This window comes from Helobdella robusta, assembly GCF_000326865.2.
Source record: "Helobdella robusta unplaced genomic scaffold HELROscaffold_7, whole genome shotgun sequence".
Lineage (NCBI taxonomy): Eukaryota > Metazoa > Annelida > Clitellata > Rhynchobdellida > Glossiphoniidae > Helobdella > Helobdella robusta.
In genome coordinates, this window is record NW_008705398.1 from 2,242,114 (window position 1) to 2,264,187 (window position 22,074).

Sequence of the window (22,074 nt, forward strand, 5' to 3'; positions counted from 1 at the left end):
TGTACAAACTATTAAAAATCATACGGTGCATATACAGCACATCACATTTCAGATGCTCTATTAGTTAGAAATCTAGACTTTCACGTTGGCGGTCTGGGTTCAATTCTCGGTGGGAAAACAAATTTTTGGGCGGTGCGATGGTTAAGGTGCCTAGTATTGCTGATGCAGAAACTGTGTTCGAATGCGGATAGATCCCCGTCTATCACATACAAGTCCGTGATACTTTGATTCACGTGTGTTTGTTTGCACAATGCGTTTGTTGTAATGATAAATGACATTATTATTACTTCTATATAGAATAATATTTAGCATATTCCACTAAGGGGTATTAAGCATGTTTGCTGCGAAGGGGTTATAAGCAATTATCTGCTAAAGGGTAAATAGCCCATGTGCCGTTAAGGGATTATTAGCGTATTAGATACATGTTCCATTAAAAATAACTCTAAGCGAATGCAAAGTGAAGTCCACTTAAATTAGAAATGTAATAAAAAATGAGCAATAGGAACCTATCATTGATAAACCGTCCCTTCAATAGGGTATTTAAATGTATACAAGTCGACAAGATACGTGCTCTATCTCTATACAGACTGTTGGAAACTGCCAACACAGTTGCAGTATGTTCAATTTTTATTATTTATTAAACTAACAACACACGTTCAGACATTTTCCCCGAGATCGGGGGTTGCCGTTTGGCTACCTATGATGAAACCGAAATACCCCTCGACGCCATCCACATCTGTCACTCGCCTCAGTATCACGCAACCCCGCTTTCACCCTGTCCTTCTCCACCTGCTCTTTCCATCCCAATCGCGGACGACCCCTTCCTACCACTCCTTCAACCTCGAACTCCAACGCTCGCCTAATCCCGAGCCTTTCATCCCTTCTCAACACATGTCCATACCACCGCAATCTCGATCTCCTTATCAATGTCACAATGTCCTCATTCAGTCCCATCATTGACATCAGCTCTGTACTACTCCTATCCTTCACTTTAACCCCACACATCATCCTCACCATAGCTTTCTTTTATTTATTAAACTAATTATAGAAAAAATAATTACAATCAAATCATAACGAAGTCGCCAAAATCTCTGCTTCACATTTATTTTTCATTCATTACAACATCTTATAACATTTAAATATCTAATTATTATGCATTATTTGGTACAAAATCAAATTAAAAAACATGTACAAAAATTAAATGTTATTACTTTGTTGCCAAATATAATGATGGATAAAAAGGAATGTAAAAGCAATAATAAAAATTATTAATTATATGGCAAGTACGAAAAGAAGGTAACAAATTTAAACATAAGATTTTATTATACGTTTGACTAATTGTTCAAAATTCTTATTTAAATATAAAAAAAATGCCGGGCCAAAAAAGAAAAATAAATACAAATGTATAAATTATAAGGCAAGCACAAAATCTTAAAAAAAATAGTGCATTACACAATTAATAAACATAATAATTTGATTTAGTTAACTTGTTTAAAAATGTGATTTTGATTTGTATATAAAAAGAAATACAAAAGTAACAAGTGTACACTTACACATGTATAAATAGTAAAGCAATTACAGAACAAAATGAGAAAAATAATTTTGTGGGAAAGAATACGCAGAAAGAACTGCAAAAATTTATAACACAAAATAACTACATCAATCAATCAATCTTCGTTTTGCGTCTAGAAACCCGGTTCCCCGAGGTAGACTGTTGTTTTCTTTGCCATCAACATAATAACTACATATTTAATTAAATTTTAAATGTTAGTAATTTTTAGCATTCCTTATTTATTTAAATTATTATTATTACTCATTTTACAAAAATTATTCAAAATATAGTTAGAACTATGTCAAATTTGATAAGAAATGGTAACACCCATTATTACAATCAGGCCAATAATTTAATTCACATTCATCTAAATAAAGATGACTCAGTTAAGTCAACATCAACTGGTCTTTGATTAGCCTCTTCTGAAAAACCATCCCAAAAATCAGAACTTGTTAACCTTTTTTACAACACATCACTAAATCAACGAGAGCTTAAGTTTGGTATTTCAATACTCACTCATCTATATTATATATAAAATTAGATAAAATTTCTAATGTTTCTAATAATCTATTAAATAAAAAAAGGTCTTTACAAAATGAACAATTTATTAACACAGCAAAATTAGTATAAAGCTTGAATGAGTTGTATATATAAAATAGGCTTATTCTTTCATAGTAGTCTCCCCTGGGGACTAGGGGCTGTTGTTTTTGTTTGTAATGGCATAGAATAATTTTGGGGAAATTTTTTCCATCCGGACACCCATCCTGACGACAACCATGTTATACAGATGTTGTAGTACCTGGCACACGTCACAAAGGCCATCCAAAAAAGTCTGGGTCGCAAACAATCGAGCAAGATATGAAAACTCTAAATTTAAATGAAATGGATACAACTGATCACCTAATTGGGCGCTAATTTGATGGCCAAAGACGCTAAACAAAGATTGATTGATTGATTGATTAATTGATAGTGTAGTAGCCTGACCAGAAAAGATAAAGGCAGTGAATTTTTTGGTCTTTCAGAATGTTCAGTAGTTATTTTTCTTGATTTAGAATTCAAACGAGTTGTTGACAATACAATGGTCTCCTTTACAAAGTCAAAGTGTCTTTCACATACCTAGGGTAAAATTTAAGTTCAATGCTTGTTAGTGTACACTGTACAGAGTAAGCATAAAATTTAAAGTCAACACAAGAGAATGAAGGTTAGCCAGTTTAATTTGGAAACTATCGACAGTTAGAAAGATGCATAACGGTTACGTTAAGGTTAAAGATTAAATTATTAACAAAACATTAAAATGAGAAATAAATAAAATTACTCAAAAATGGATAGTGGGGATCCGATCTTTTCTAGGAATTGCAGATATCCATTTTTGCCGGTAATTATTTTTGCAACAAGCTTTTATAAATTAGTTATGCTACAGTTCGACCCTCATTGCCTTATCGTCTGTAGCATAGTATAGTAGCTAAATTACTATATATATTATCATTTTAAAAATATTTTCATTAGAAATATTAATAACTGTAATAACAACAATAATAGCCAATAAAAATGTTAGCAACACTTTCCAGTAAATGATAAAAATTGGTGTGTGGCTCGTATCTGTCTACCGTTCGTAGCTGCACATAACAGCAGTCATCAGAAGCCACATGTCGCACACACATCAGCCATGAATGAACGCACATGACATGCGGCAACAAATGATATGCGGAGTTGATGTGGCGAACAAATTGCTCTATTCAAATAGCTCGCGTATCCTCAGCTCCAATAAATCCCATCAAAATTGAAATTAATAAAAAACGTTGTGAATTTAAATTTAATTACTATAATTAATTATATATATATATATATAATGAAATTATAAATTAATTATTAAACTAATTCGTCTGAACACTTTAATTTTTATTATATAATTAACTATATAAATAACCATTCCAAAAAACTTTGCAACTCTTATTTTATCAGTCTTCTGTCTTATAGTTAATTTAACCGTGGTTAAACGTTAAAGTTAAATTGTTAACAAAATATTAAAAATTTAATTAGGAAATAAAAAAAATAATAAAAAAATTACTCAGATATTTTCTTGCCTTTATCAGTCTGGAAGCCGAGGAATGAACATTTTCATTAAGAGTATAATTATAACATCCCTTAAAAAAAGAAGCCGCACATTTATTAACCATTGCCACACGTTTGATCGCTACATGTTGGGAGCGGCGACCCAACACCAAGCGCGAACCTTCGCTAAAATATAAATAATACAAAGTGAAGCCGACTCGTTGCCGCACCTTTATATAGCTAGTTTTAGAGTGCCTAAAATAGTGATGAGCGATTTTACAATGATTACTTTTTATAGTTTTTTAATAATTATCTATCCATTTTTAAAAATTTTATTCATTTGCATATTATTTAAACACATTTAGACTTGTTATATTCTATATTTCTATATATATATGATGGAAACTACAGAATGACACCAGACCCTAAAGCGCACTAAAAATGTGCATGGGTGCATTCGAGAGCCAGTATTTGTTCGCTACCACATATGTATATATAGAATATAATGTAGAATATAAGAACATAACATAATATAATATAGAATATGTTATATTCTATACGTATGTATTCTATTTATTAAATTTATTATAACACTAATCAGCATTTTACCGAATTTTCCACCTAACCTGACCTTGCCAGTGCTGATGATGAAAAGTCCAACCTCTGACTGATCGGTCAACTTTCTGCTGCAAGTACGGCGTACACGCATTAAACTTTTTTCCTAATCAGCCAACCTGGTCTCCATTTCTTGTACGGTTTTTCTTAGGCCACCCGATTTAGCTCTTTAAATAAAAAAGCTTCTGAACAAGTTTCGAGATTTAATTCGGATTTGATTTTATATTCATATTCTTAACATAAATTTTTAGGTTAGGTTCTTTTTTAAAATGTCTCAATATCGCTCCGTTGCTTTTTTGACCAAAATTTATCTTTTTTAACTTTATTATTTATTTTTAATAATTTAATTTGCAAATATTTGAAAGGAATAATAATAATAAACTGAAGTGAAACTTTGTTTTGAATACTAAAACAATAGCAGCTATAGGACTGACTTCATTCAAAGTTGAAAAGAAATTCAAAAGTTTTTTCAAGAAAGGAGTCTTGTTTAGTAACTGCTGAACTTGTGACAACCCAAACGCATCACTAACTGCTAATTACAGTACAAACAATGGTATGGTACATTTTAACATTTTAATTATTTTTATTTATTTATTTATATCTATTTTATAAAATGGCTTAGAATAAATTTTTTTTAAATTTTGGACAAATTATCACTTTTCTCTTGACTAACTTCCTAATTATGATAATATAAAAACTACTAGTGATAAAACATTTTAAATAAGCATCAGCTTCTACACACATTAACTTACTGGGGTGTAGGGTTTAGCTAGTTTGGGTTAGTTAATTAATGTTATTGACATGACATATGGCATATGTCATATGCACTATGCTATAAATTTTATGGCATAATAAATATGTCATAGTTTGAAAGTATAAAAAATAATCTAAAGCTATACTAAAATGTATAATTTTAATAATAAAAGTATGAGTGTTTATTATGCTATAAGGTTTTTTTATTATAATATAATTATATATAATATAACTATATATTTACATATATATAAATATAATATGTATATTGTATGAATTACCAAATTTTATAGAGTATTGTATGAATAACTATTACAAACAGAGACCTATATATATATCTTGTTTCTAGCATCAAAAGTGAACTTGTTAATAATAGTATTATAAAAAGAGGTAGTCAAGAAAATGAAATTTTGTTTAATTCAAGTCTTTAATTTAAATTAATTTAAGTCTGTTTAATTTAATTAAATTTGATAATTGTTATCTTACCACATTTTAAGTATTTTTCATTTAATTATTAGAAAAAAATACCTTGCTTCATTTTTGGCTGTCTGCTCTTTTTCAACATTTTTATTTAATTCTGCCATAAAACATTTGTTATTATCTGTTTTGCTGTATATAAGTATTTTGCATCCATTATATTAGCTACATAATTGCAACTTTGTAAGAAGTTATACTGTTATACTAACTTCTAATGCCAAACATTTACTGATAAGTTTAGTTGGTTACTGGTTAGTTAGAAGATTAGAGATCTGTGGATTTTGATCCTCCTCTTAATTTCTGCTGCAAGCAAAGTTAGCTCAGATCTGCTATTAAAAATTGACAAATGTTATTAAAGTCTCTTTTAATGACATTAAATATAATGAAACACAACCAAGCAGAACATGGGTCTGTTCTGCAGACCTTAGATATGTTCCAGCACTTTTTTCTGGTTTTCTCCCATTTAAATTAATATTTATATTTTCTCTAGCTAATTAATTAATGATTTTCAATTTATTTTTCATTATTTATAATTTTATGAATTTTTTGGTGTATTTCAAGGTGCATTATTGATTTTCCATGTTCAACTGATAGTGTGATAATGATGATGATTTAATGACTACAATGTACTGATGATAATTTGATGATCAGACATAGATGATTATTACAAATAGAATATTTCTAGAACTGTTCATAGTGCTAGAAATATTTTGTTAGTCGTGTCACAATAATAACAAGGTGAGTCATAATAATAATCTTACTCAGTCTCTGATTTATCTGATTATCATCATCTTCATCTGGTCATCAGAATTATATATATATATATATATGTGTGTGTGTGTGTGTTGTGTGTGTGTGTTTGAATCTTTGTGTATTACAGTACAATAAGTTGATAAATTATGGATGTTATGCTATAGTTTATGAATGCATTGTTCTGCTGCTATATTTAAATTATATAAAGCAAATTTCTCATTTAACACGTTTAAAATAGGAATGAAGTTATAAAATGTTGTGTCAATGAGATTGTTGAATGGAGACCTCACTTAAGTTGAGTTTAACAGCAGATGAATATTTGTACAGACGCATTTGTCCTCAGTGAAGTGTAATGAATTTGAAATTATCATATAAGATCATTTTATTATTTACCAGTTCATAAGGACTCCTAATGTATAAATAAATAAATTAAATAAAAAAAATAAATATATAAATAATAATAAATAAATGGTTGAACAATTTTTACACGTGAATAAATTTAATTTTATTTATTCGTTTTTTATTAAGTAGACATTTTTATTGTAAGTATGTCTTTTTTACATTTAAACAATTTTGACCAAAGTTATTTTAATCCACAGCAGGTTACCTTAGTTACCTTAGTATATATTTTTTTTTTTTTTTGCTTTATGAATTAATAATTTTTTTGTTTAATTTCTTAGTGTATTTTAAATGTCATTATTATGATTATTATGATTATTTTTATTATTATTATTATTTTATTATTATTTTATCTCAAAAACCTCAAGATATCAAAAAATATTTTATCATTTGTTGAAAAATGATTTTGTAAATCTAAATGCAGAGGAAGAAAGATTGCACACATAAACAAAACATAAACAGCATTTGATAAATGCGCAAAACATTCAATCATAACAGTAAGACATAAATATTAAAAAAGGACAGATTAATAGCTTTCAAATAAATATTCACATATATATATTTTTTTTTACAATATTCTATAAATTCTACTTTTACCAACACACCCACACACACACACACACACACACACACACACACACACATATATATATATACATACATATATATATATACACATATATACACATATATACATACATATATATACATATATACATACATTTATACATTTACTATGAAAAAGAAGAGAAATAAAATTAAATGAAATGATAATAAAATAATAATAATAAAACAAAATGGGTTAAAATACTACAATAATTCTTCTTTTTATTGTTATTGTTGTTGTTATAATTATAATATTAATTATTATTTTATTATATATTTATAACTAATAGTTACTCGAGTTGTGTTATATAACATTCATTGTTTTGCCGTTGGGCGCAGGCATCAGCTACTGCAATAAAGTCTCACAAGAGGACTCCGAGCTCAGTTTTTGACGCAGCATTCAAGGAGATGACCCTTCACAATGCCCGTGAGACCCTGCACAACGAACTCGAGAAACTCATCCAGACTGCTAAACCCGAACACAAAACTGTATGTTAATTGTTGTTGTCCTCGTCGTTGGTTTGTTTGTTGTTGGTCTGTTTGTTGTTGGTTTGTTTGTTATTTGTTGCTGTTGTTGTTGCTGTTTGTTGTGAATTTCAGAAGGCTTCACTTTGCATCCACCAGAAATATTTTTATAATTGAAATGTTTTTTTTAATGTATATAATTGTTGCCAAAATTAAAATTTTAATTTATTTCTAATCAATTCATTGTTATCCAGTTTCAGTTTAATTCATTGTTATTTTCACAGCTGACCATTTGTGTAGCTCTGTTATTTGTTTTGTATGGGATTATATCTTGAATTGCTTATATTCATTTGTTCATTCATCCATTTATTTATTTGCTTATTCATTTGATTGTTTATTCATTTTTTTATTAAATTAATTAATTTATTTATTAGATTAATATTTGATTTAATTAATAAAAAAATGAGTTTAGACCGTTAGGAAGGAGTTTGATGGTTTTGAGAGGTTGTTCTCACGTTTCTTGCACGAATCTGGGTCAGCTGTTCACTGGGAGGACATCAAGACCTTACCTCAAAATGCTGTTAGTTGTTTGTTTGTTTGTTGAAAATGTTTCTGGATGTTTGTTGGTGTTTTTTGTTTGTTTGTTTGTTCATTGTTGCTTGCTGTTGGTTGTTGTTGTTTGCTGGCGTTTGTTTGCTGTTGGCTGTTTGCTGTTGGTTGTTTGCTGATGTTGTTTGACTGTTGTTTTTTGTTAATTGTTGCTAGTTGATCTTGCTTTCAGTTTTCAAGCTGTTCTGAATATTTCACACCACATCATGGCATGTTACTCTCATTTATTTCTTGTTGTTGGTTATTGCCTGATGTACACCTAAAAATTATCTTGTTATTAAATGCAACATAGGAATAATCTGTTCTGAGAGGTTGTTAGAATATATATATATATTACCATGGGCTAGGTGATGCATGGTTGTTCTAATGAATGCATTATGATTATGTAGTAAATCTGCCATTGAAATAAATGATTAATTCAAGATTTGTGGTGAAAGGATGGGAAACCTTCTTAATGAAAATATGTATATGTAGTCTGAGATGTCATTGGTTTCACTTTTGCAGCACATACTTGTTTGTTTCCTATTTCAAATTCACCAGTGACTTAACAAAAATATAATTGACAAGCTAACCAAATGCAGATAAAGCCGTATGCAGAACTGAAAGTAGAGATGGACAAGGAAAAGATTAAATCGATGCTGAACAAGTTGGTTGTCCTGAAGTTGAATGGAGGTCTGGGGACGAGCATGGGATGTACGGGCACCAAGTCCCTTATCTCAGTCAGGAATGAGTTGACCTTCCTTGATCTTACTGTCCAACAAATTGAGGTTCGTATGTGTATATGCGAGTATATATGTGAGTGTCTTTGAGTGTTTGTGTGTGTGTGTGTGTGTGAGTGTCTTTGAGTGTCTGTGTGTGTGTGTCTGTGTGTGTACTTGGTACACTTTTTTGGAAAATTTGATAATTTTCCAACATCCTATAAAACCCTATAACCAGAGTGTCGGAGTCTTCAAAAAATCTGACTTCAACTCTGATTCAAAGTAAAAGTTTGGACTCCTACTCGCAAGAAATAATTTTAACTTTTCATTTGAATGTTATTTATTGGCATGAAAGAAGACGACCGATCATTCCATAAAATATCACCATTATGGAAAATCAAGGAATGGAAGATTGTTGATCTAAAAAATAGTTGAATATAGTTATTAAAACAACAATGAAATCATTGATTATCATTTAAAAAAACAGGACATACTTCAGAACTTGAGATTTGACAAGCTTTTCGTAAATTTTAAACAAAAACCTCATACATTATTAGAATCCATATGTTTGGTTCAAAGAGATTAAATGAACAATGGTATAAAATGCGCTAATATGATTAAATTTCTTGAGTAAAAAAAAAGATAACGAATAAAGTTGTTATAAATTAAAGTTACACCACAAGCTAGATAAAGACAGATCAAACTATGGCTTGATTTTATTTGTTATGATAAAATTAAATTTATATTAAATTATTATATTATATTAAATTTTATTTATTAAAAAAAATTTTATTAAATATTTTTTAGATTTATATGCTTAATCCAAGAAATATTATTATCTGTCAATTGATCACAACATAACTTAACATAACATATCATAAAAAACACTGAGCGCAGATTTAAAATCTTTAAGTCCATATCACCAAAAATAAACTATCACAATGTCCATCACATAATACTTCCATTAAAAAAAATTATCAATTACACTGAAAATATTACCACCACAGAACCTGAACAAGACTTACGGAGTCAACATCCCCCTGGTTCTCATGAATTCCTTCAACACATCGGAGGAGACAGAGAAGACGCTGAGGAAGTATGGAGCCATGGATGTCAGCATTCACATGTTCAACCAGTCAAAGTATGTTGCTGTTGTTTATCCCTGTCTTTTCTTAGGTATGAGTTTGTATGGATTTTTGGTTTGATAGATGAGGCCGTGTAAATGAGACTATCATTTTTTTAATGGCGAAGATTTTTCAGGAGTATGTAGAGTCCGTTTCAGATTTGCTGAGATAAAAATTCTGAACAAGCTCTTTACACAAATTCATACTTTCAATAGGTTCTACTTTGGTTTCAACTTGAATTCACATTGCCGTCATTGAAGCCTGGTGTGTTTTTACTGCCGTGCAAGCCTTTGTACGCTCGCTTGCACATCTCTCAGCATGTCGTCATTTTTAACTATATTTTCTTCTATTTAATGCTTCCCTCAACATAACCTCGCAATCGAGATACTACCGAAATTACAACCCACAGACGTTGGGAACCTGTCGTTCATTTGCCGCTGAAACCTCCTTCAAATGATGAAATCATCCTATCTTGGGCCACAAGGAGTGTTTGGCGCCGTTCTTAGCCATGCTGACCTTAGCTTGTTTTTTACTGCTAAATCTCTGACTTTGTCTTTTGCGGATCAGTTCAAGTCACAAACTTTTTTCAAATGAGGTCAAATAAAAACATGCTCACGTTCATTCATGTACATGAATTTGGCCAAGGATTTATGTGAACTACACGTTGTGAACATATTTTCTGTATCTGTATTTTCATGGTGGTGTGGCACACATGGCTCTTATTTGTCCTAATTTTACACTGTGACACAATTTAAATTGAGAGCTGTTTGTTATTGAGTGAACTGTATATTATACATTCTCTATTTTAAAGCAACTAGAGATTATCATATTATGAATTGTAAAGAGAAATGATTGTATTATGTAGTTATGAATTATGCCTTCAAGTTTCTTTTCTACTGTTGCTATTCTAATTGTTACAACTACTTCATATATTTTCTATTGTTAGCATGTTCAGTTTGATGTTGTTGTCGTTATTCAGATGTTATGAACTATCATGTGATAGTAGATTCGTCCCTAAGGCAATAAAAGCTCGCTTTCGACATTTGTATAACCCGCTTTACTTGATGAATGTCTGCATTGTTTATGTCTGTGTGTTGTGTGTGTGTGTGTGTGTGTGTGTGTGTGTGTGTGTGTGTGTGTGTGTGTGTGTGTGTGTAGGGTTAGGTTCTGTTCCTATTTGTATATGTCTGTCTGAGATTCTATGGTGGTGCAAAATACATTAATATAGCATATTTATTTGCATGTATAAGTCTATCATATATTTCTAAAAATAAATAGGATGTTTTATTTCATATCTTTCAATTGTTGCTTGTCATTTTTCACGAGGGGGTAGGTAACATCTGGCAATTTTTGAATTTGTATGAAAGAGGCTACAGATGTTTTCATAGTATTTTTTTATCTACCACTTTGGGTTAGCATTCGTAAGTGTCGTTATCAGGAGTTCCAGCTCAAATTCCTTGCATGCTACTCTGAGTTGCTGATGAGGAAGACATCTTTGAGTGGGATTGTGACGTTTCAAGATGAAGTTTTGATTTTAAAATTGTTTGTGAAATTGATGTCGAGTTGATGTTATTAAATCTAATTGAGCGTCTGTTGAAGTTTGTTTCTGGCGTTTCATTGAAAGTTACCAAATTAGTGGCTCGACAGTTCATTAAGGACAATCCCAACAACACTTTTCTTTTTTGTCCAGCTGAACGTTTCAAAGCAGATTTATTTATGTGCCAATTTTTTTTAGTCAAATAAATATTTGAATTTAAAGATAGGTTATGTTGAAGTTAGTTCAATTTTTTAATGCTTATGCTTATGGTTTAAAAAAAGGTCGAGAACAGTGGATTTATTGAAGGTACAACAAAAAGATGCATTGCATAGTTTAAAAGTTGATAGTAAATGATGCCTGGCAAGTCTTATTTTGCTTGGCATGAAGCCTGTTTGTCACAATCAGCAGATGAAGAACTTAGTTTTTTTCGTTTTTTTTTTTGAAACTGGAAAATATTGGATGGATGGATTGAGGGGTAGATGAATGAATGGATGGGTAGGTAGATAAATGGAGAGTTGTACAAACAAATGTGTTTGTCCTGTAAGTTATCAGTATTCAAATATTGATAAGGTATTGAATGCGTGAATCCAATTTGCACTATAACAAGTTAACCACTTACTGCTATTCTGTCAGTAACGTACATGCATCAAATCACAATAACAATACACACTTAACCACGGAAGCTACAAAATCACACACACACACACACACACACACACACACACACACACACACACACACACACACACACATCACATACAAACACACATAAACATACATGTCTACAATCAAAACTACAAACATACTGACACAAAACAAAAACATTTAAATCCAGGTATCCGAGAATCAATAGGGAATCCTTGCTTCCCATTGGAAGGAGTTGCAGCGTTGAAGATCTCGATGCGTGAGTCTTGCAATTTTTTTTCCTGTGTTGGTGTTTTATTCGTTGTTTTTGTTAAAAAGTTGCTAGTTTCATTTAGTTATAAAGACAATCGTTTAAAAGAGTGTTGATTTTTATCTGTAAATTATTGACAGTTGTTGTTTAACTTGTTGTTCTGGTTGGACTGGCTGTTCAATTTTCTTCTTCATATCGCCCTGGTGTCTTTGTTATTGGTGGTTTTATTATGTTGTTGTTTTGTGATGGTGTGTTGCAGTGGTCAGTTACGATGTACGATTCCATCTTTGATGCTTCCTACTGGTATGTTGCATTGTTTAATGTAGTTTCGCGTATTTAATTTTGTTCGGTCATCCATGTTGCTTGCCGTATGATTGCACTTATTCATGTTTAGTAGACAGGTTAATCTATTAATATCCATATGTAGTTATTTTGCATTTTTATTTTTCTAACTGTGTGTTGACAGATTAGTTCAGTTGTCTGTTTTAGGTCTAAATTACTCCATTTAATCCTCCAGCTAAATTAAACTTTCTCCGTAGTTTCCTAGGGCCAAATAAATCATCTCAACTTTTTCATATATATTGCATTAATTGTGAAACATTTCCCATTGAACATACGTTTCAAGTTCAATGGTTCAGTTCCTTAAAAGTAGATTACTGATTTTGAATGATGCATGTGTTGCTGTAGATGTGAAGCTGGTGTGTTCGTCACGTTCGCATGACGTCAGGTAGATTAATTATACAGGTAACTATAATGCTATCATTCCCAATTGATCATCGTCATCGTCCCACCTATCATATGCAATGTGTACGATGCGTGGTTTTCACGCGTATTCGTATACACTGTGTGTGTTTGTCGTTGAAACCTCTGAAGCAAGCGCAAAAGAGAGAGTAACCTTTAATCTTTTTAACCTTTAAGTAAATAAATGAATGAATGAATAAGTAAATGAATGAATGAATGAATGTGAATGAATGAATGAAAGAATGAATGAATGAATAAATAAATTGGAAAAAGTACTTTTTTTTACAGATATTTATATTTCCATTAATATTCACATTGTTTAGAGGCATTTAATGGAAGTTTAACATCAATAGGACATAATTACATATCACGATCATCTTCATCATCACACAAGCATGTTTCAAACCAGTGATGATAATGATAGCGCCATATGTTTTTTAATAGCTGGGGATTACTGTCTTACTAGATTACTATATTTACTATTTTTACTTGGTGGAAAAGATTAAAGTAGAATAAATGTATTTCTTTCTAGAAGCCACAAAGGATTGACTAATTCAGAATGGTAACGTTTGTGGTGATGCTGAAGAGGATGGTGATGGTGTTGTTGGTGTTGATGTTGAATGTTGTTGTTGTTGATGGTGATGATGATGAAGATGAGGATGATGTTGGTGTTGAATGTTGTTGTTGTTGTTATTGCTGCTGATGATGATGAAGATGAAAATGATGAGGAGGATGGTGTTGGTGTTGAATGTTGTTGTTGTTGTTGCTGATGATGATGATGATGAAGATGATGAGGATGATGACGATGATGAAGATGATGATGATAACAATGAAAAAAAACAATGATGATTTTGAGAGGGGATTCGTGATAATGATGTCTCTGCTAATTGCGATGGTTTAACTGATGAGTACCACCATGATGGTGAGGATACTCTCACTTTTTGGGATGGTTGTCATGGTGATGACCTATGATGATGACCTATGATTATGATTATGTTGGTTTATGATGATGACATATGCTTAAATTATTGTGATCCATCCAGCTGTTTGAATTTATCTAATAATTTGTCTCGTTACTATTAACATGATTATTTTAAAGTAATCATTTCAATGATAATAATATATATTTAAATAAATATGTAAATAAATTTATTTAAATAAATACGTAAATGTAAATATTTGTTATGGTTGTATTTTTATCAGCCAAAAGTTCACAACATTAACTACCCTCACGTCCTCACTCCCGTGTGTCTTCAATCCTTTTGCTTGCTAAATAATTTATTTGCGGTGCTGACAGCTATTTTTTTATTATTATTATTATTATTATTATTTTTATTATTATTATTATTTATAATTATTACTCTCAATGGTGTGGTGCTATCCTTACTCTCACTATTACATAATTAATTTGTATAACATCTCAAGTAGGACTGTGGAAGTTCCAGCTATTAATATCGATACATTGTCTACCATCCACTCCTTGTGTGTTGTTTCTGTGTGTGAGATAACAAAGTAGTAAAATGTAGAACCTAAATGCAGTTATCTCTCATTTGCCGAACTTATTGCTCCTCTTCCTATTTAGTGAGTTATGAGAAAACACCAAAAAGCTATCCACATTATATTTGAGTCTCTGAGAGATGGTTTTTGAACCAGGGCAAAGCGCAATGACACCGACGCCCGGCACATTTACCGTCTGAGCTAAGTTGTTTTCCCGCCACTCTGCATCACCAGTGTACTGCACAAAAATAAACCGAAATCAAAGTCGTTCTATTCATGATAATTGAGCAATAGTTACGATTTTATTATAACTTTTCTTTTTTCAAAGAAAGTTTTTTGTGTATTTATATCGATTTGAACCATTGTAATAACGATACGAAATGAAAATTTAGTTTCGTATTTTTATTTTGAGACTTTTTGAAAAATGTCTCTTTTGAATAACGATACGAGAAATCTCTTTTTCTTTATAAAATCTTGATTGAGAACGAGGATAACGATTCGAAACGCAGATAGTTAGAAAACACTCACACACACGCACTGACACGCGCACACACCACGCGCAACGCGTTGTTGTTGTATTTTGCCTGTTGATCCGATGGAACAAAATAGTTTTTAGCATCTCTTGCAATAAGGTTTCTATTTCAGATAATATGGTTCTTATCTACTCCACTTAATTCATATTTACTTATATATTCATATACCTTACATTCTCGTTACATTCTTATTTACATATTAACATTGATTTATTTTTTGTTCATAATTTACCGTCTCTATATTTAGTTGAAAGTCTATAATGTTACTTGAAATGTCTATGAATAAACATATCCAACATCTTGTAACATTTCTTCACAACCGCATAAATGTGTTCATCAAAGTTTGATTTGTTATTAAATTGCAATTCTCAAATCCATAAAATTGTTCACAGAATCCTAATTTAAGTTAATAGTGTGTTACTCATTTTTATATTCATTTTGCCGCAAGATGCCTCCACAAAGTCGCTAGCAATTGAGCAACTATCACCCCTTCTTTCAATGCCGCCACCAATAAATAGTTCAGCTAAAATAAAAAATAAGTTTGCTATGTTTTAACTGCCATCATGTTTTCATTGCCACTTTCATCATTTTTTTTATATTTGTTGCCTGCGTACCCCATGAACCAAAGAATTGTAACTTATTTAAATGCTTTCATTGCTATTTACTTGACTTTTTCCCTATGTTTTTGTGTGTATGCACTTATGTTAGCAAGTGCGTATGGCTGTCTTTATAGTTTGCTAGGTAAAAGTTATTTTGTCATATTCATTCAGTTCTGTTGTCACTGTCACATTTTATTGGCTCACCACCCCCTAGCATCACTTTCTTGAATCACCACCATAGAAACTTGCTTAATGATAAGATGCAGTGGTGGTGGCGAGAATGATGTTGGTGATGACAATTGTAATGATGATATGGAAGGTGATGATGTGTTCTTTCAACTTCATTTTAGAAATTGTTATCACTGAGCAATAAACAATTGTTCAATATATTTTTTGTTTAAATTGTTTGTAATGTTTTCAGTGTTTTATTTTATTCCGCAACTGACCATCAAGCTGCTGAGTGTTTGCGTGCGATTTTCAAACTCCGTTAACATTAATTATTAATTAACCTATGGATTGGTCATTAACTTCAATTATTAACTTATGTGGTGGTCATTCACTTTCACTCATTAATCTGCACGCCTGCTGCATCTAATCAGGCAGCAGCTAATAACTGAATGTGTGATGAGATGTTGAGATAGCATTAACTGAACTATTGAGAACTCGTTGAACTCAGCTGGTACCCGCCCGGGCACGGAGATGTGTACGAGAGCTTCTACAACACGGGTCTGCTGGCTCAGTTCATCAACGAAGGCAGGGAGTACGTCTTCATATCCAACATGGACAACCTGGGAGCCACGGCCGATATCAGTTGGTTTACATTTGTTTGTGTCTGTTCAGTTGTTGGTTTGTGCTCTTGTTTTACGTTTAATGTTCATCTCCAATTTTCATTTTTAATTTTTATCTTTGTGTCTTGTTTTTATTTATTGTTTTTTGGTTGTTGCTCTATTGTTTTGTTTATGCATTTACATTTTCGGCCAAAATACATGTACTGATGCAGGCAGATTCACAGCTCCCAGTTTTTCTAATTCTTCATAATTCTTTCATTTCTAAGTCTCCATCATTGATGTTATTGATAAACAAAATATGTTAGAACAAAAATTGTAAATTACCAAATTAAACAAAACTTGGCATGCATCCATCTCTGATGATGCCGCCTAGTAAGTCTATCATAAGTCTATCTCTCCATTTCACTCCCCACATTCAGCTGATAAAAATGTTGGCTGGTTTTTTTGAGAGTCTACTCTTTGGTGACTGTTCTCTTTTCCTTTGCCAGCTTCACATCACACACTCTCACTCATTCACTCACTCGTTTACTCGCTCATTCACCCACTCTTACTCCTTCACTCACTCGTCTACTCACATACTCACTCACGTGATCATCAGATATTCTGAGCTTCCTGTTGAACCCACCATCTGGTCAGGCTCCAGAGTTTGTGATGGAGGTGACGGACAAAACGAGAGCAGACATCAAGGTTTCCTTCTTCTTGCTGTTTGTTGTCATTCATCATTACTTTAACTAAATTTCATATTTTTTTAAAATATTTTTCATTATGTTGTGTGCGTGTGTGTGTGCGTGCGTGTGTGCGTGTGTGTGTGCGTGTGTGTGTGTGTGTGCGTATTGGTGGCAAACCTTTAATACAGGTATCAATAGCACCACTTAGCGATAGAATTAATAAAACTTGTATATTCTTATTTCAGTTGCATAATGTATTATTGTTATTATTATTATTTTCATTGAGATAGATAAACAAACATTATTGTGATACATTGATCAGGGAGGTACATTGGTCGTGTATGAAGATAAGTTGAGGTTGTTGGAGATGGCCCAAGTGCCGAAGGAACATGTACGTTGTTGTGTGTCGTTGTGCTCGTGTTGTTGCTGTATCTTTGTTGTCGCGTGTTGTCCGTTAAAACGTGTTATTTCGTTACGTGCATGCACACTTGGTACATAGCTGTGTATAATTGTGTGGTTATATCTATTCTGGAACTATTTCTTGGTGCTATAATGAGATTTGTCGTGAGATGCTTTCTATTAGCATGTTTATTAGGTAGGATTAGACGTTCAATACCATTTTTGATATTATTTTATTATTTTTAAAATACAATGGAAGATTTTCATTTGCTGGAGGCATAGGAACGCGCCTCTCTATTTTCTGTTTATGTTATGTTATGTTATGTTACAAAGGCTTTTTGATTGACATTCAAGTAAGAAAGAGTTTGTTAAACTATTTTTCCTGGCCAGGTTGAAGAGTTCAAGAGTGTCAGCAAGTTCAAGTTAGCTGCTTTGTTTTTAATTATTATTGTATATTTTGCTCTTCTGTTGGTTTGATGTCTCATATTTTTTGTTTGTTTCTTTCATGTGAGTGTTGATTTTTGTGTTAAACTGTATAAGCCAGTGATACTCTTTCTTATGTTTTCAAAACTGTTGAAAGATATTGCTTACAAATATTTCTAGTTGATTAGTTATATAATTATTTCATCGTAATTCAATTGCTTCTTAATTGTTTTTTCCATTGTTGTTTGCATTAACGGAATCTTATAAAATTTCATCTGTCATCCATCCAAGCACAACTGGTTGGCCGTCTGTGTTGATGTTGTTTGAGCTTCTGTGGGCTGAGATGTCTCATGTCATTCGCCTCCATGTTCAAATAATTTGTAACCAAAAATCACTCAGTCAATCAACAAGCCAACCAATCAGCAAATATGAACAACAACAGAATTTTCAACACAAACAACTTGTGGGTCAATCTGAAAGCCATGAATCGAGTCATTGAAGATCACGCCGTGCATCTGGAGATCATTGTTAATCCCAAAGTACGTTTATTAGTGTTTGTTTGTTTGTTTATTTGTGTGTTTGTTTGTTTGTGTGTTTGAGTGTGTTTGTTTGTTTGTGTGTTTGAGTGTGTTTGTTTGTTTGTCTGATTGTTTGTGTGTTTGTTTGTCTGATTGTGCAATGATCCACTTTACTGCACCGCTGCTGAGTCTAACATAAACACATGGAGTTTGGCTGTCGGCTGCAGAGCAGGTTGCATGCAGTTGTTGGTTTTCAGTGGTACCACAACGAGAGTTGTTGCACTGGTCGGTCCTTGAACGCACCTATGTGGTAGCCAAATTCTCCACTCTCCAGTTTTCATTCATTAATAAGCATGGCTCATCTAGCATCTTTGTGTCAATGAATAATAGATTAATTGTTATTGTAATTTACTTATCATCATATATTAATAATAAATATGATACTGCTGAATACTGGTTAACCCGCACAGACACTGGAGAATGGGTTGAATGTCATCCAACTGGAAACAGCCGTCGGAGCTGCCATTAAAAGTTTTGAGGGGGCCATAGGTTTGTATTGTTTGATATTGTATCATGATTATGTTGCATCGTGTTATGGTGTGTTGCATTGAACTTATCATATTGCATTAATATCATTATCACAAGTACACACACACGCACGTACACACACACGCACACACAAACATGCACACACAAACATGCACACACACATCGATCAAACCTGACACATGAGACAGGCATCAACGTACCTCGCAGTAGATTCCTGCCCGTGAAGACGACCTCCGACCTGCTGATCATCATGAGCAACCTGTACAGCCTGAAGCACGGCTTCCTCGAGATGAACCCGAAGAGAAACTTCCTCACTGTGCCTCTCGTCAAACTGGGCAACTCGTTCAACAAGGTTCGCTTTCCGAATCGTTCATCAACATCAGATCCAATAACATTAGCGGCTAGACGTTGCAGTGTAATGGTTAGAGGTGTCGTCTTTTTCTGAGTTGCAGTGACTGTGTACGAATGCAAACGAGATCCTCGCTTGTCATACGCAGTGCGTGTGATGCGTTGATTCACGCGAATCCACACACGATGCGTTAGTAGCAGTTGGACACCCGTCAGTGATGCAGAGTGACCGCTACATTCATGTTTCTATTGCAATGGAAACTTCCTTTTAATTGTCAGTTGCTAGGGATATTTGTGTCTGTTGTTGTTAATTTCGTATATGTTGTCGAATTTCTGCTCACTCTAAAATCACTTTAGTCTGCGTATTGTTTTTGAGTTTTCATCTTCTTGCGTTCGTATGAGAATTTAAAAAAAAACCGTATTCATTGATGTTTGGTGGTGCATGTTCCTTCATGCCACATTACATCATTCATGTACGTGCTTCACATTTGTCGTGACATCTTGAGGATGGGATGATGACGACGACGATGATGATGGTGCTGCTGGTGGTGGGGTGATGACGATGATTGAAAAGGAATGATGATGATGACGCCAACGAAAATAACGGTGATATTAATGATAAAGATGTTTGTGACGATGACGATGATGATGCTGACGATGATAATTATGATTCTTCCTCACCACCAACGTCAAACAGGTGAAAGACTTTTTGAGTCGATTTGCCAGCATCCCCGACATGTTGGAGCTTGATCACCTGACTGTTTCAGGGGATGTGACCTTCGGAAAGGGGGTTTCTCTCAAGGTCATTATGATGATGGTGATGCAGTTTGTGGTAATTTAACAGTAGCAATCTAATCTGCCTTGAATTCCTCATCCACTTATAACATATTCATTTCAACCCAACCGTCTACCACTCATTAACATAATCAATTCAATCCAATCATCATCTACACATTAACATAATTGATGTAACTCCTCCCCAATGCAGGGCACCGTGATAATCATAGCCAATCACGGTGACAGAATTGATATTCCTCCCGGTTCAATTCTCGAGAACAAAATTGTATCTGGCAATTTGAGAATATTAGATCACTGAAAGTCCTCTGCTGCTGCTGTTTTTGATTTCTTTGTCGTTGCTGTTGTTAACGATGCTTTAGTTTTTGTTGTCGTTGATTAACGCTGGTTTTGTTCAATAATAATTGTGTTTTTTCGTTAACTAATCCTTAGCTGTTTGTTGTATGGAGGACTCTGTTTTGTGTTGTGTGTTTGCGTTCGTTCGCTCGCTACCTGTGGCCGTTCTAAGATGAAATTAGCATCTGTTGGCTGACAGGTTGTTTTTATTGATGCACAATTCAATATGATCTATGGTTTTATGTTTGTTCGCTAATTCTTCATGATGATATGATCATCTTATCACATGTTGTTGATGCAATCATCTTATCACATGTTGTTGATGCAATCATCCCATCACATGTTGTTGGTGTAATCATCTCATCATATGTTATGTGGTTCTATCGTGCTGTAGAACAACAGATGTTCAGATATTCAAATGCATTTCGGCTGTTCAATTACTCTGTATGCTCTGTTGTTTGTCGTTATATTTTAATAGATGTCCATTTATTTTGACGTTGTATGTTGGATATGCATAATTTATCTGTTTGTACATTCATTCATTCATTCATTCATTCCTTCATTCATTCATTCATTCATTCATTCATTCATTCATTCATTCAACCGTTCAGTATCTATCTAATGAACAATATTGTAATTTATAAAGACGTATAATTAGCACGACAATAATGGATGACGTGATCATGGGTCATGGCATTGCATGGGTTTACATCATCATTTTATCTTTAACACTTTGTCGTCTTGATCATCTTATCTTCACCATTTCATCTTCGGTCATCACTCTTCATCACCATGGGTTGGCATCTTCTTGCCCACTGCAGTTACGTTCAATTATTTCTTATCCGCCCCTCTCCATCCATGCCTTGGAATGCAGCAGATGATGTTCACCAGCTGGGTCATCACGTGTTCATCAGTTGGTGATGTGATTCTGCGGTGAGTGGCGAGATGATTTCTAGTAGGTTCATGATGAAGGGGTGATAATTTCAAATTTTTGTTCACGTTTCTCTCACTTGATTATTATTTTCACGTGATTTTGCTGATATTTTTTTAAAGTTCAATTTTTTTGGTAATTATTTTTGCTATCATTCTAATATTTGTTGATGGAGAAATAAATAAATGAGTGATTGATTGTTTGATTAATTGATTGAAATAATTAATTTTTTTATTATTGATGAATTATGTTCCAAGCTTCCAGCATTTGTTTTGCAGTGGCGTGCTGAATATCTTCTTAAATGTTCATACTTTCTGACGTCGTGTCTTCTTATAACTTTCCATCCAGTTGGTTGGGCCTGTCGCTTATAATTCGATCTTCTTATTACATAATCGTCATCATGTATGTTGCAAA

General features: G+C 32.8%; 1 protein-coding gene across 1 annotated transcript; it reads left to right on the top strand.

Moving 5' to 3' along the window:
• Positions 1–7,615: 7,615 nt before the first annotated feature.
• HELRODRAFT_186577 (hypothetical protein) lies at positions 7,616–20,694 on the top strand (the record flags this gene model as incomplete). The annotated part of the gene is made up of 14 exons (XM_009030806.1): positions 7,616–7,696; positions 8,145–8,252; positions 8,863–9,048; positions 9,987–10,120; positions 12,476–12,544; positions 16,582–16,715; positions 17,292–17,380; positions 17,684–17,752; positions 18,151–18,182; positions 18,626–18,722; positions 19,172–19,250; positions 19,439–19,602; positions 20,296–20,400; positions 20,587–20,694. The coding sequence occupies 14 exons, from the start codon at positions 7,616–7,618 to the stop codon at positions 20,692–20,694; spliced, it is 1,455 nt and encodes a 484-aa protein (XP_009029054.1).
• Positions 20,695–22,074: the final 1,380 nt, after the last annotated feature.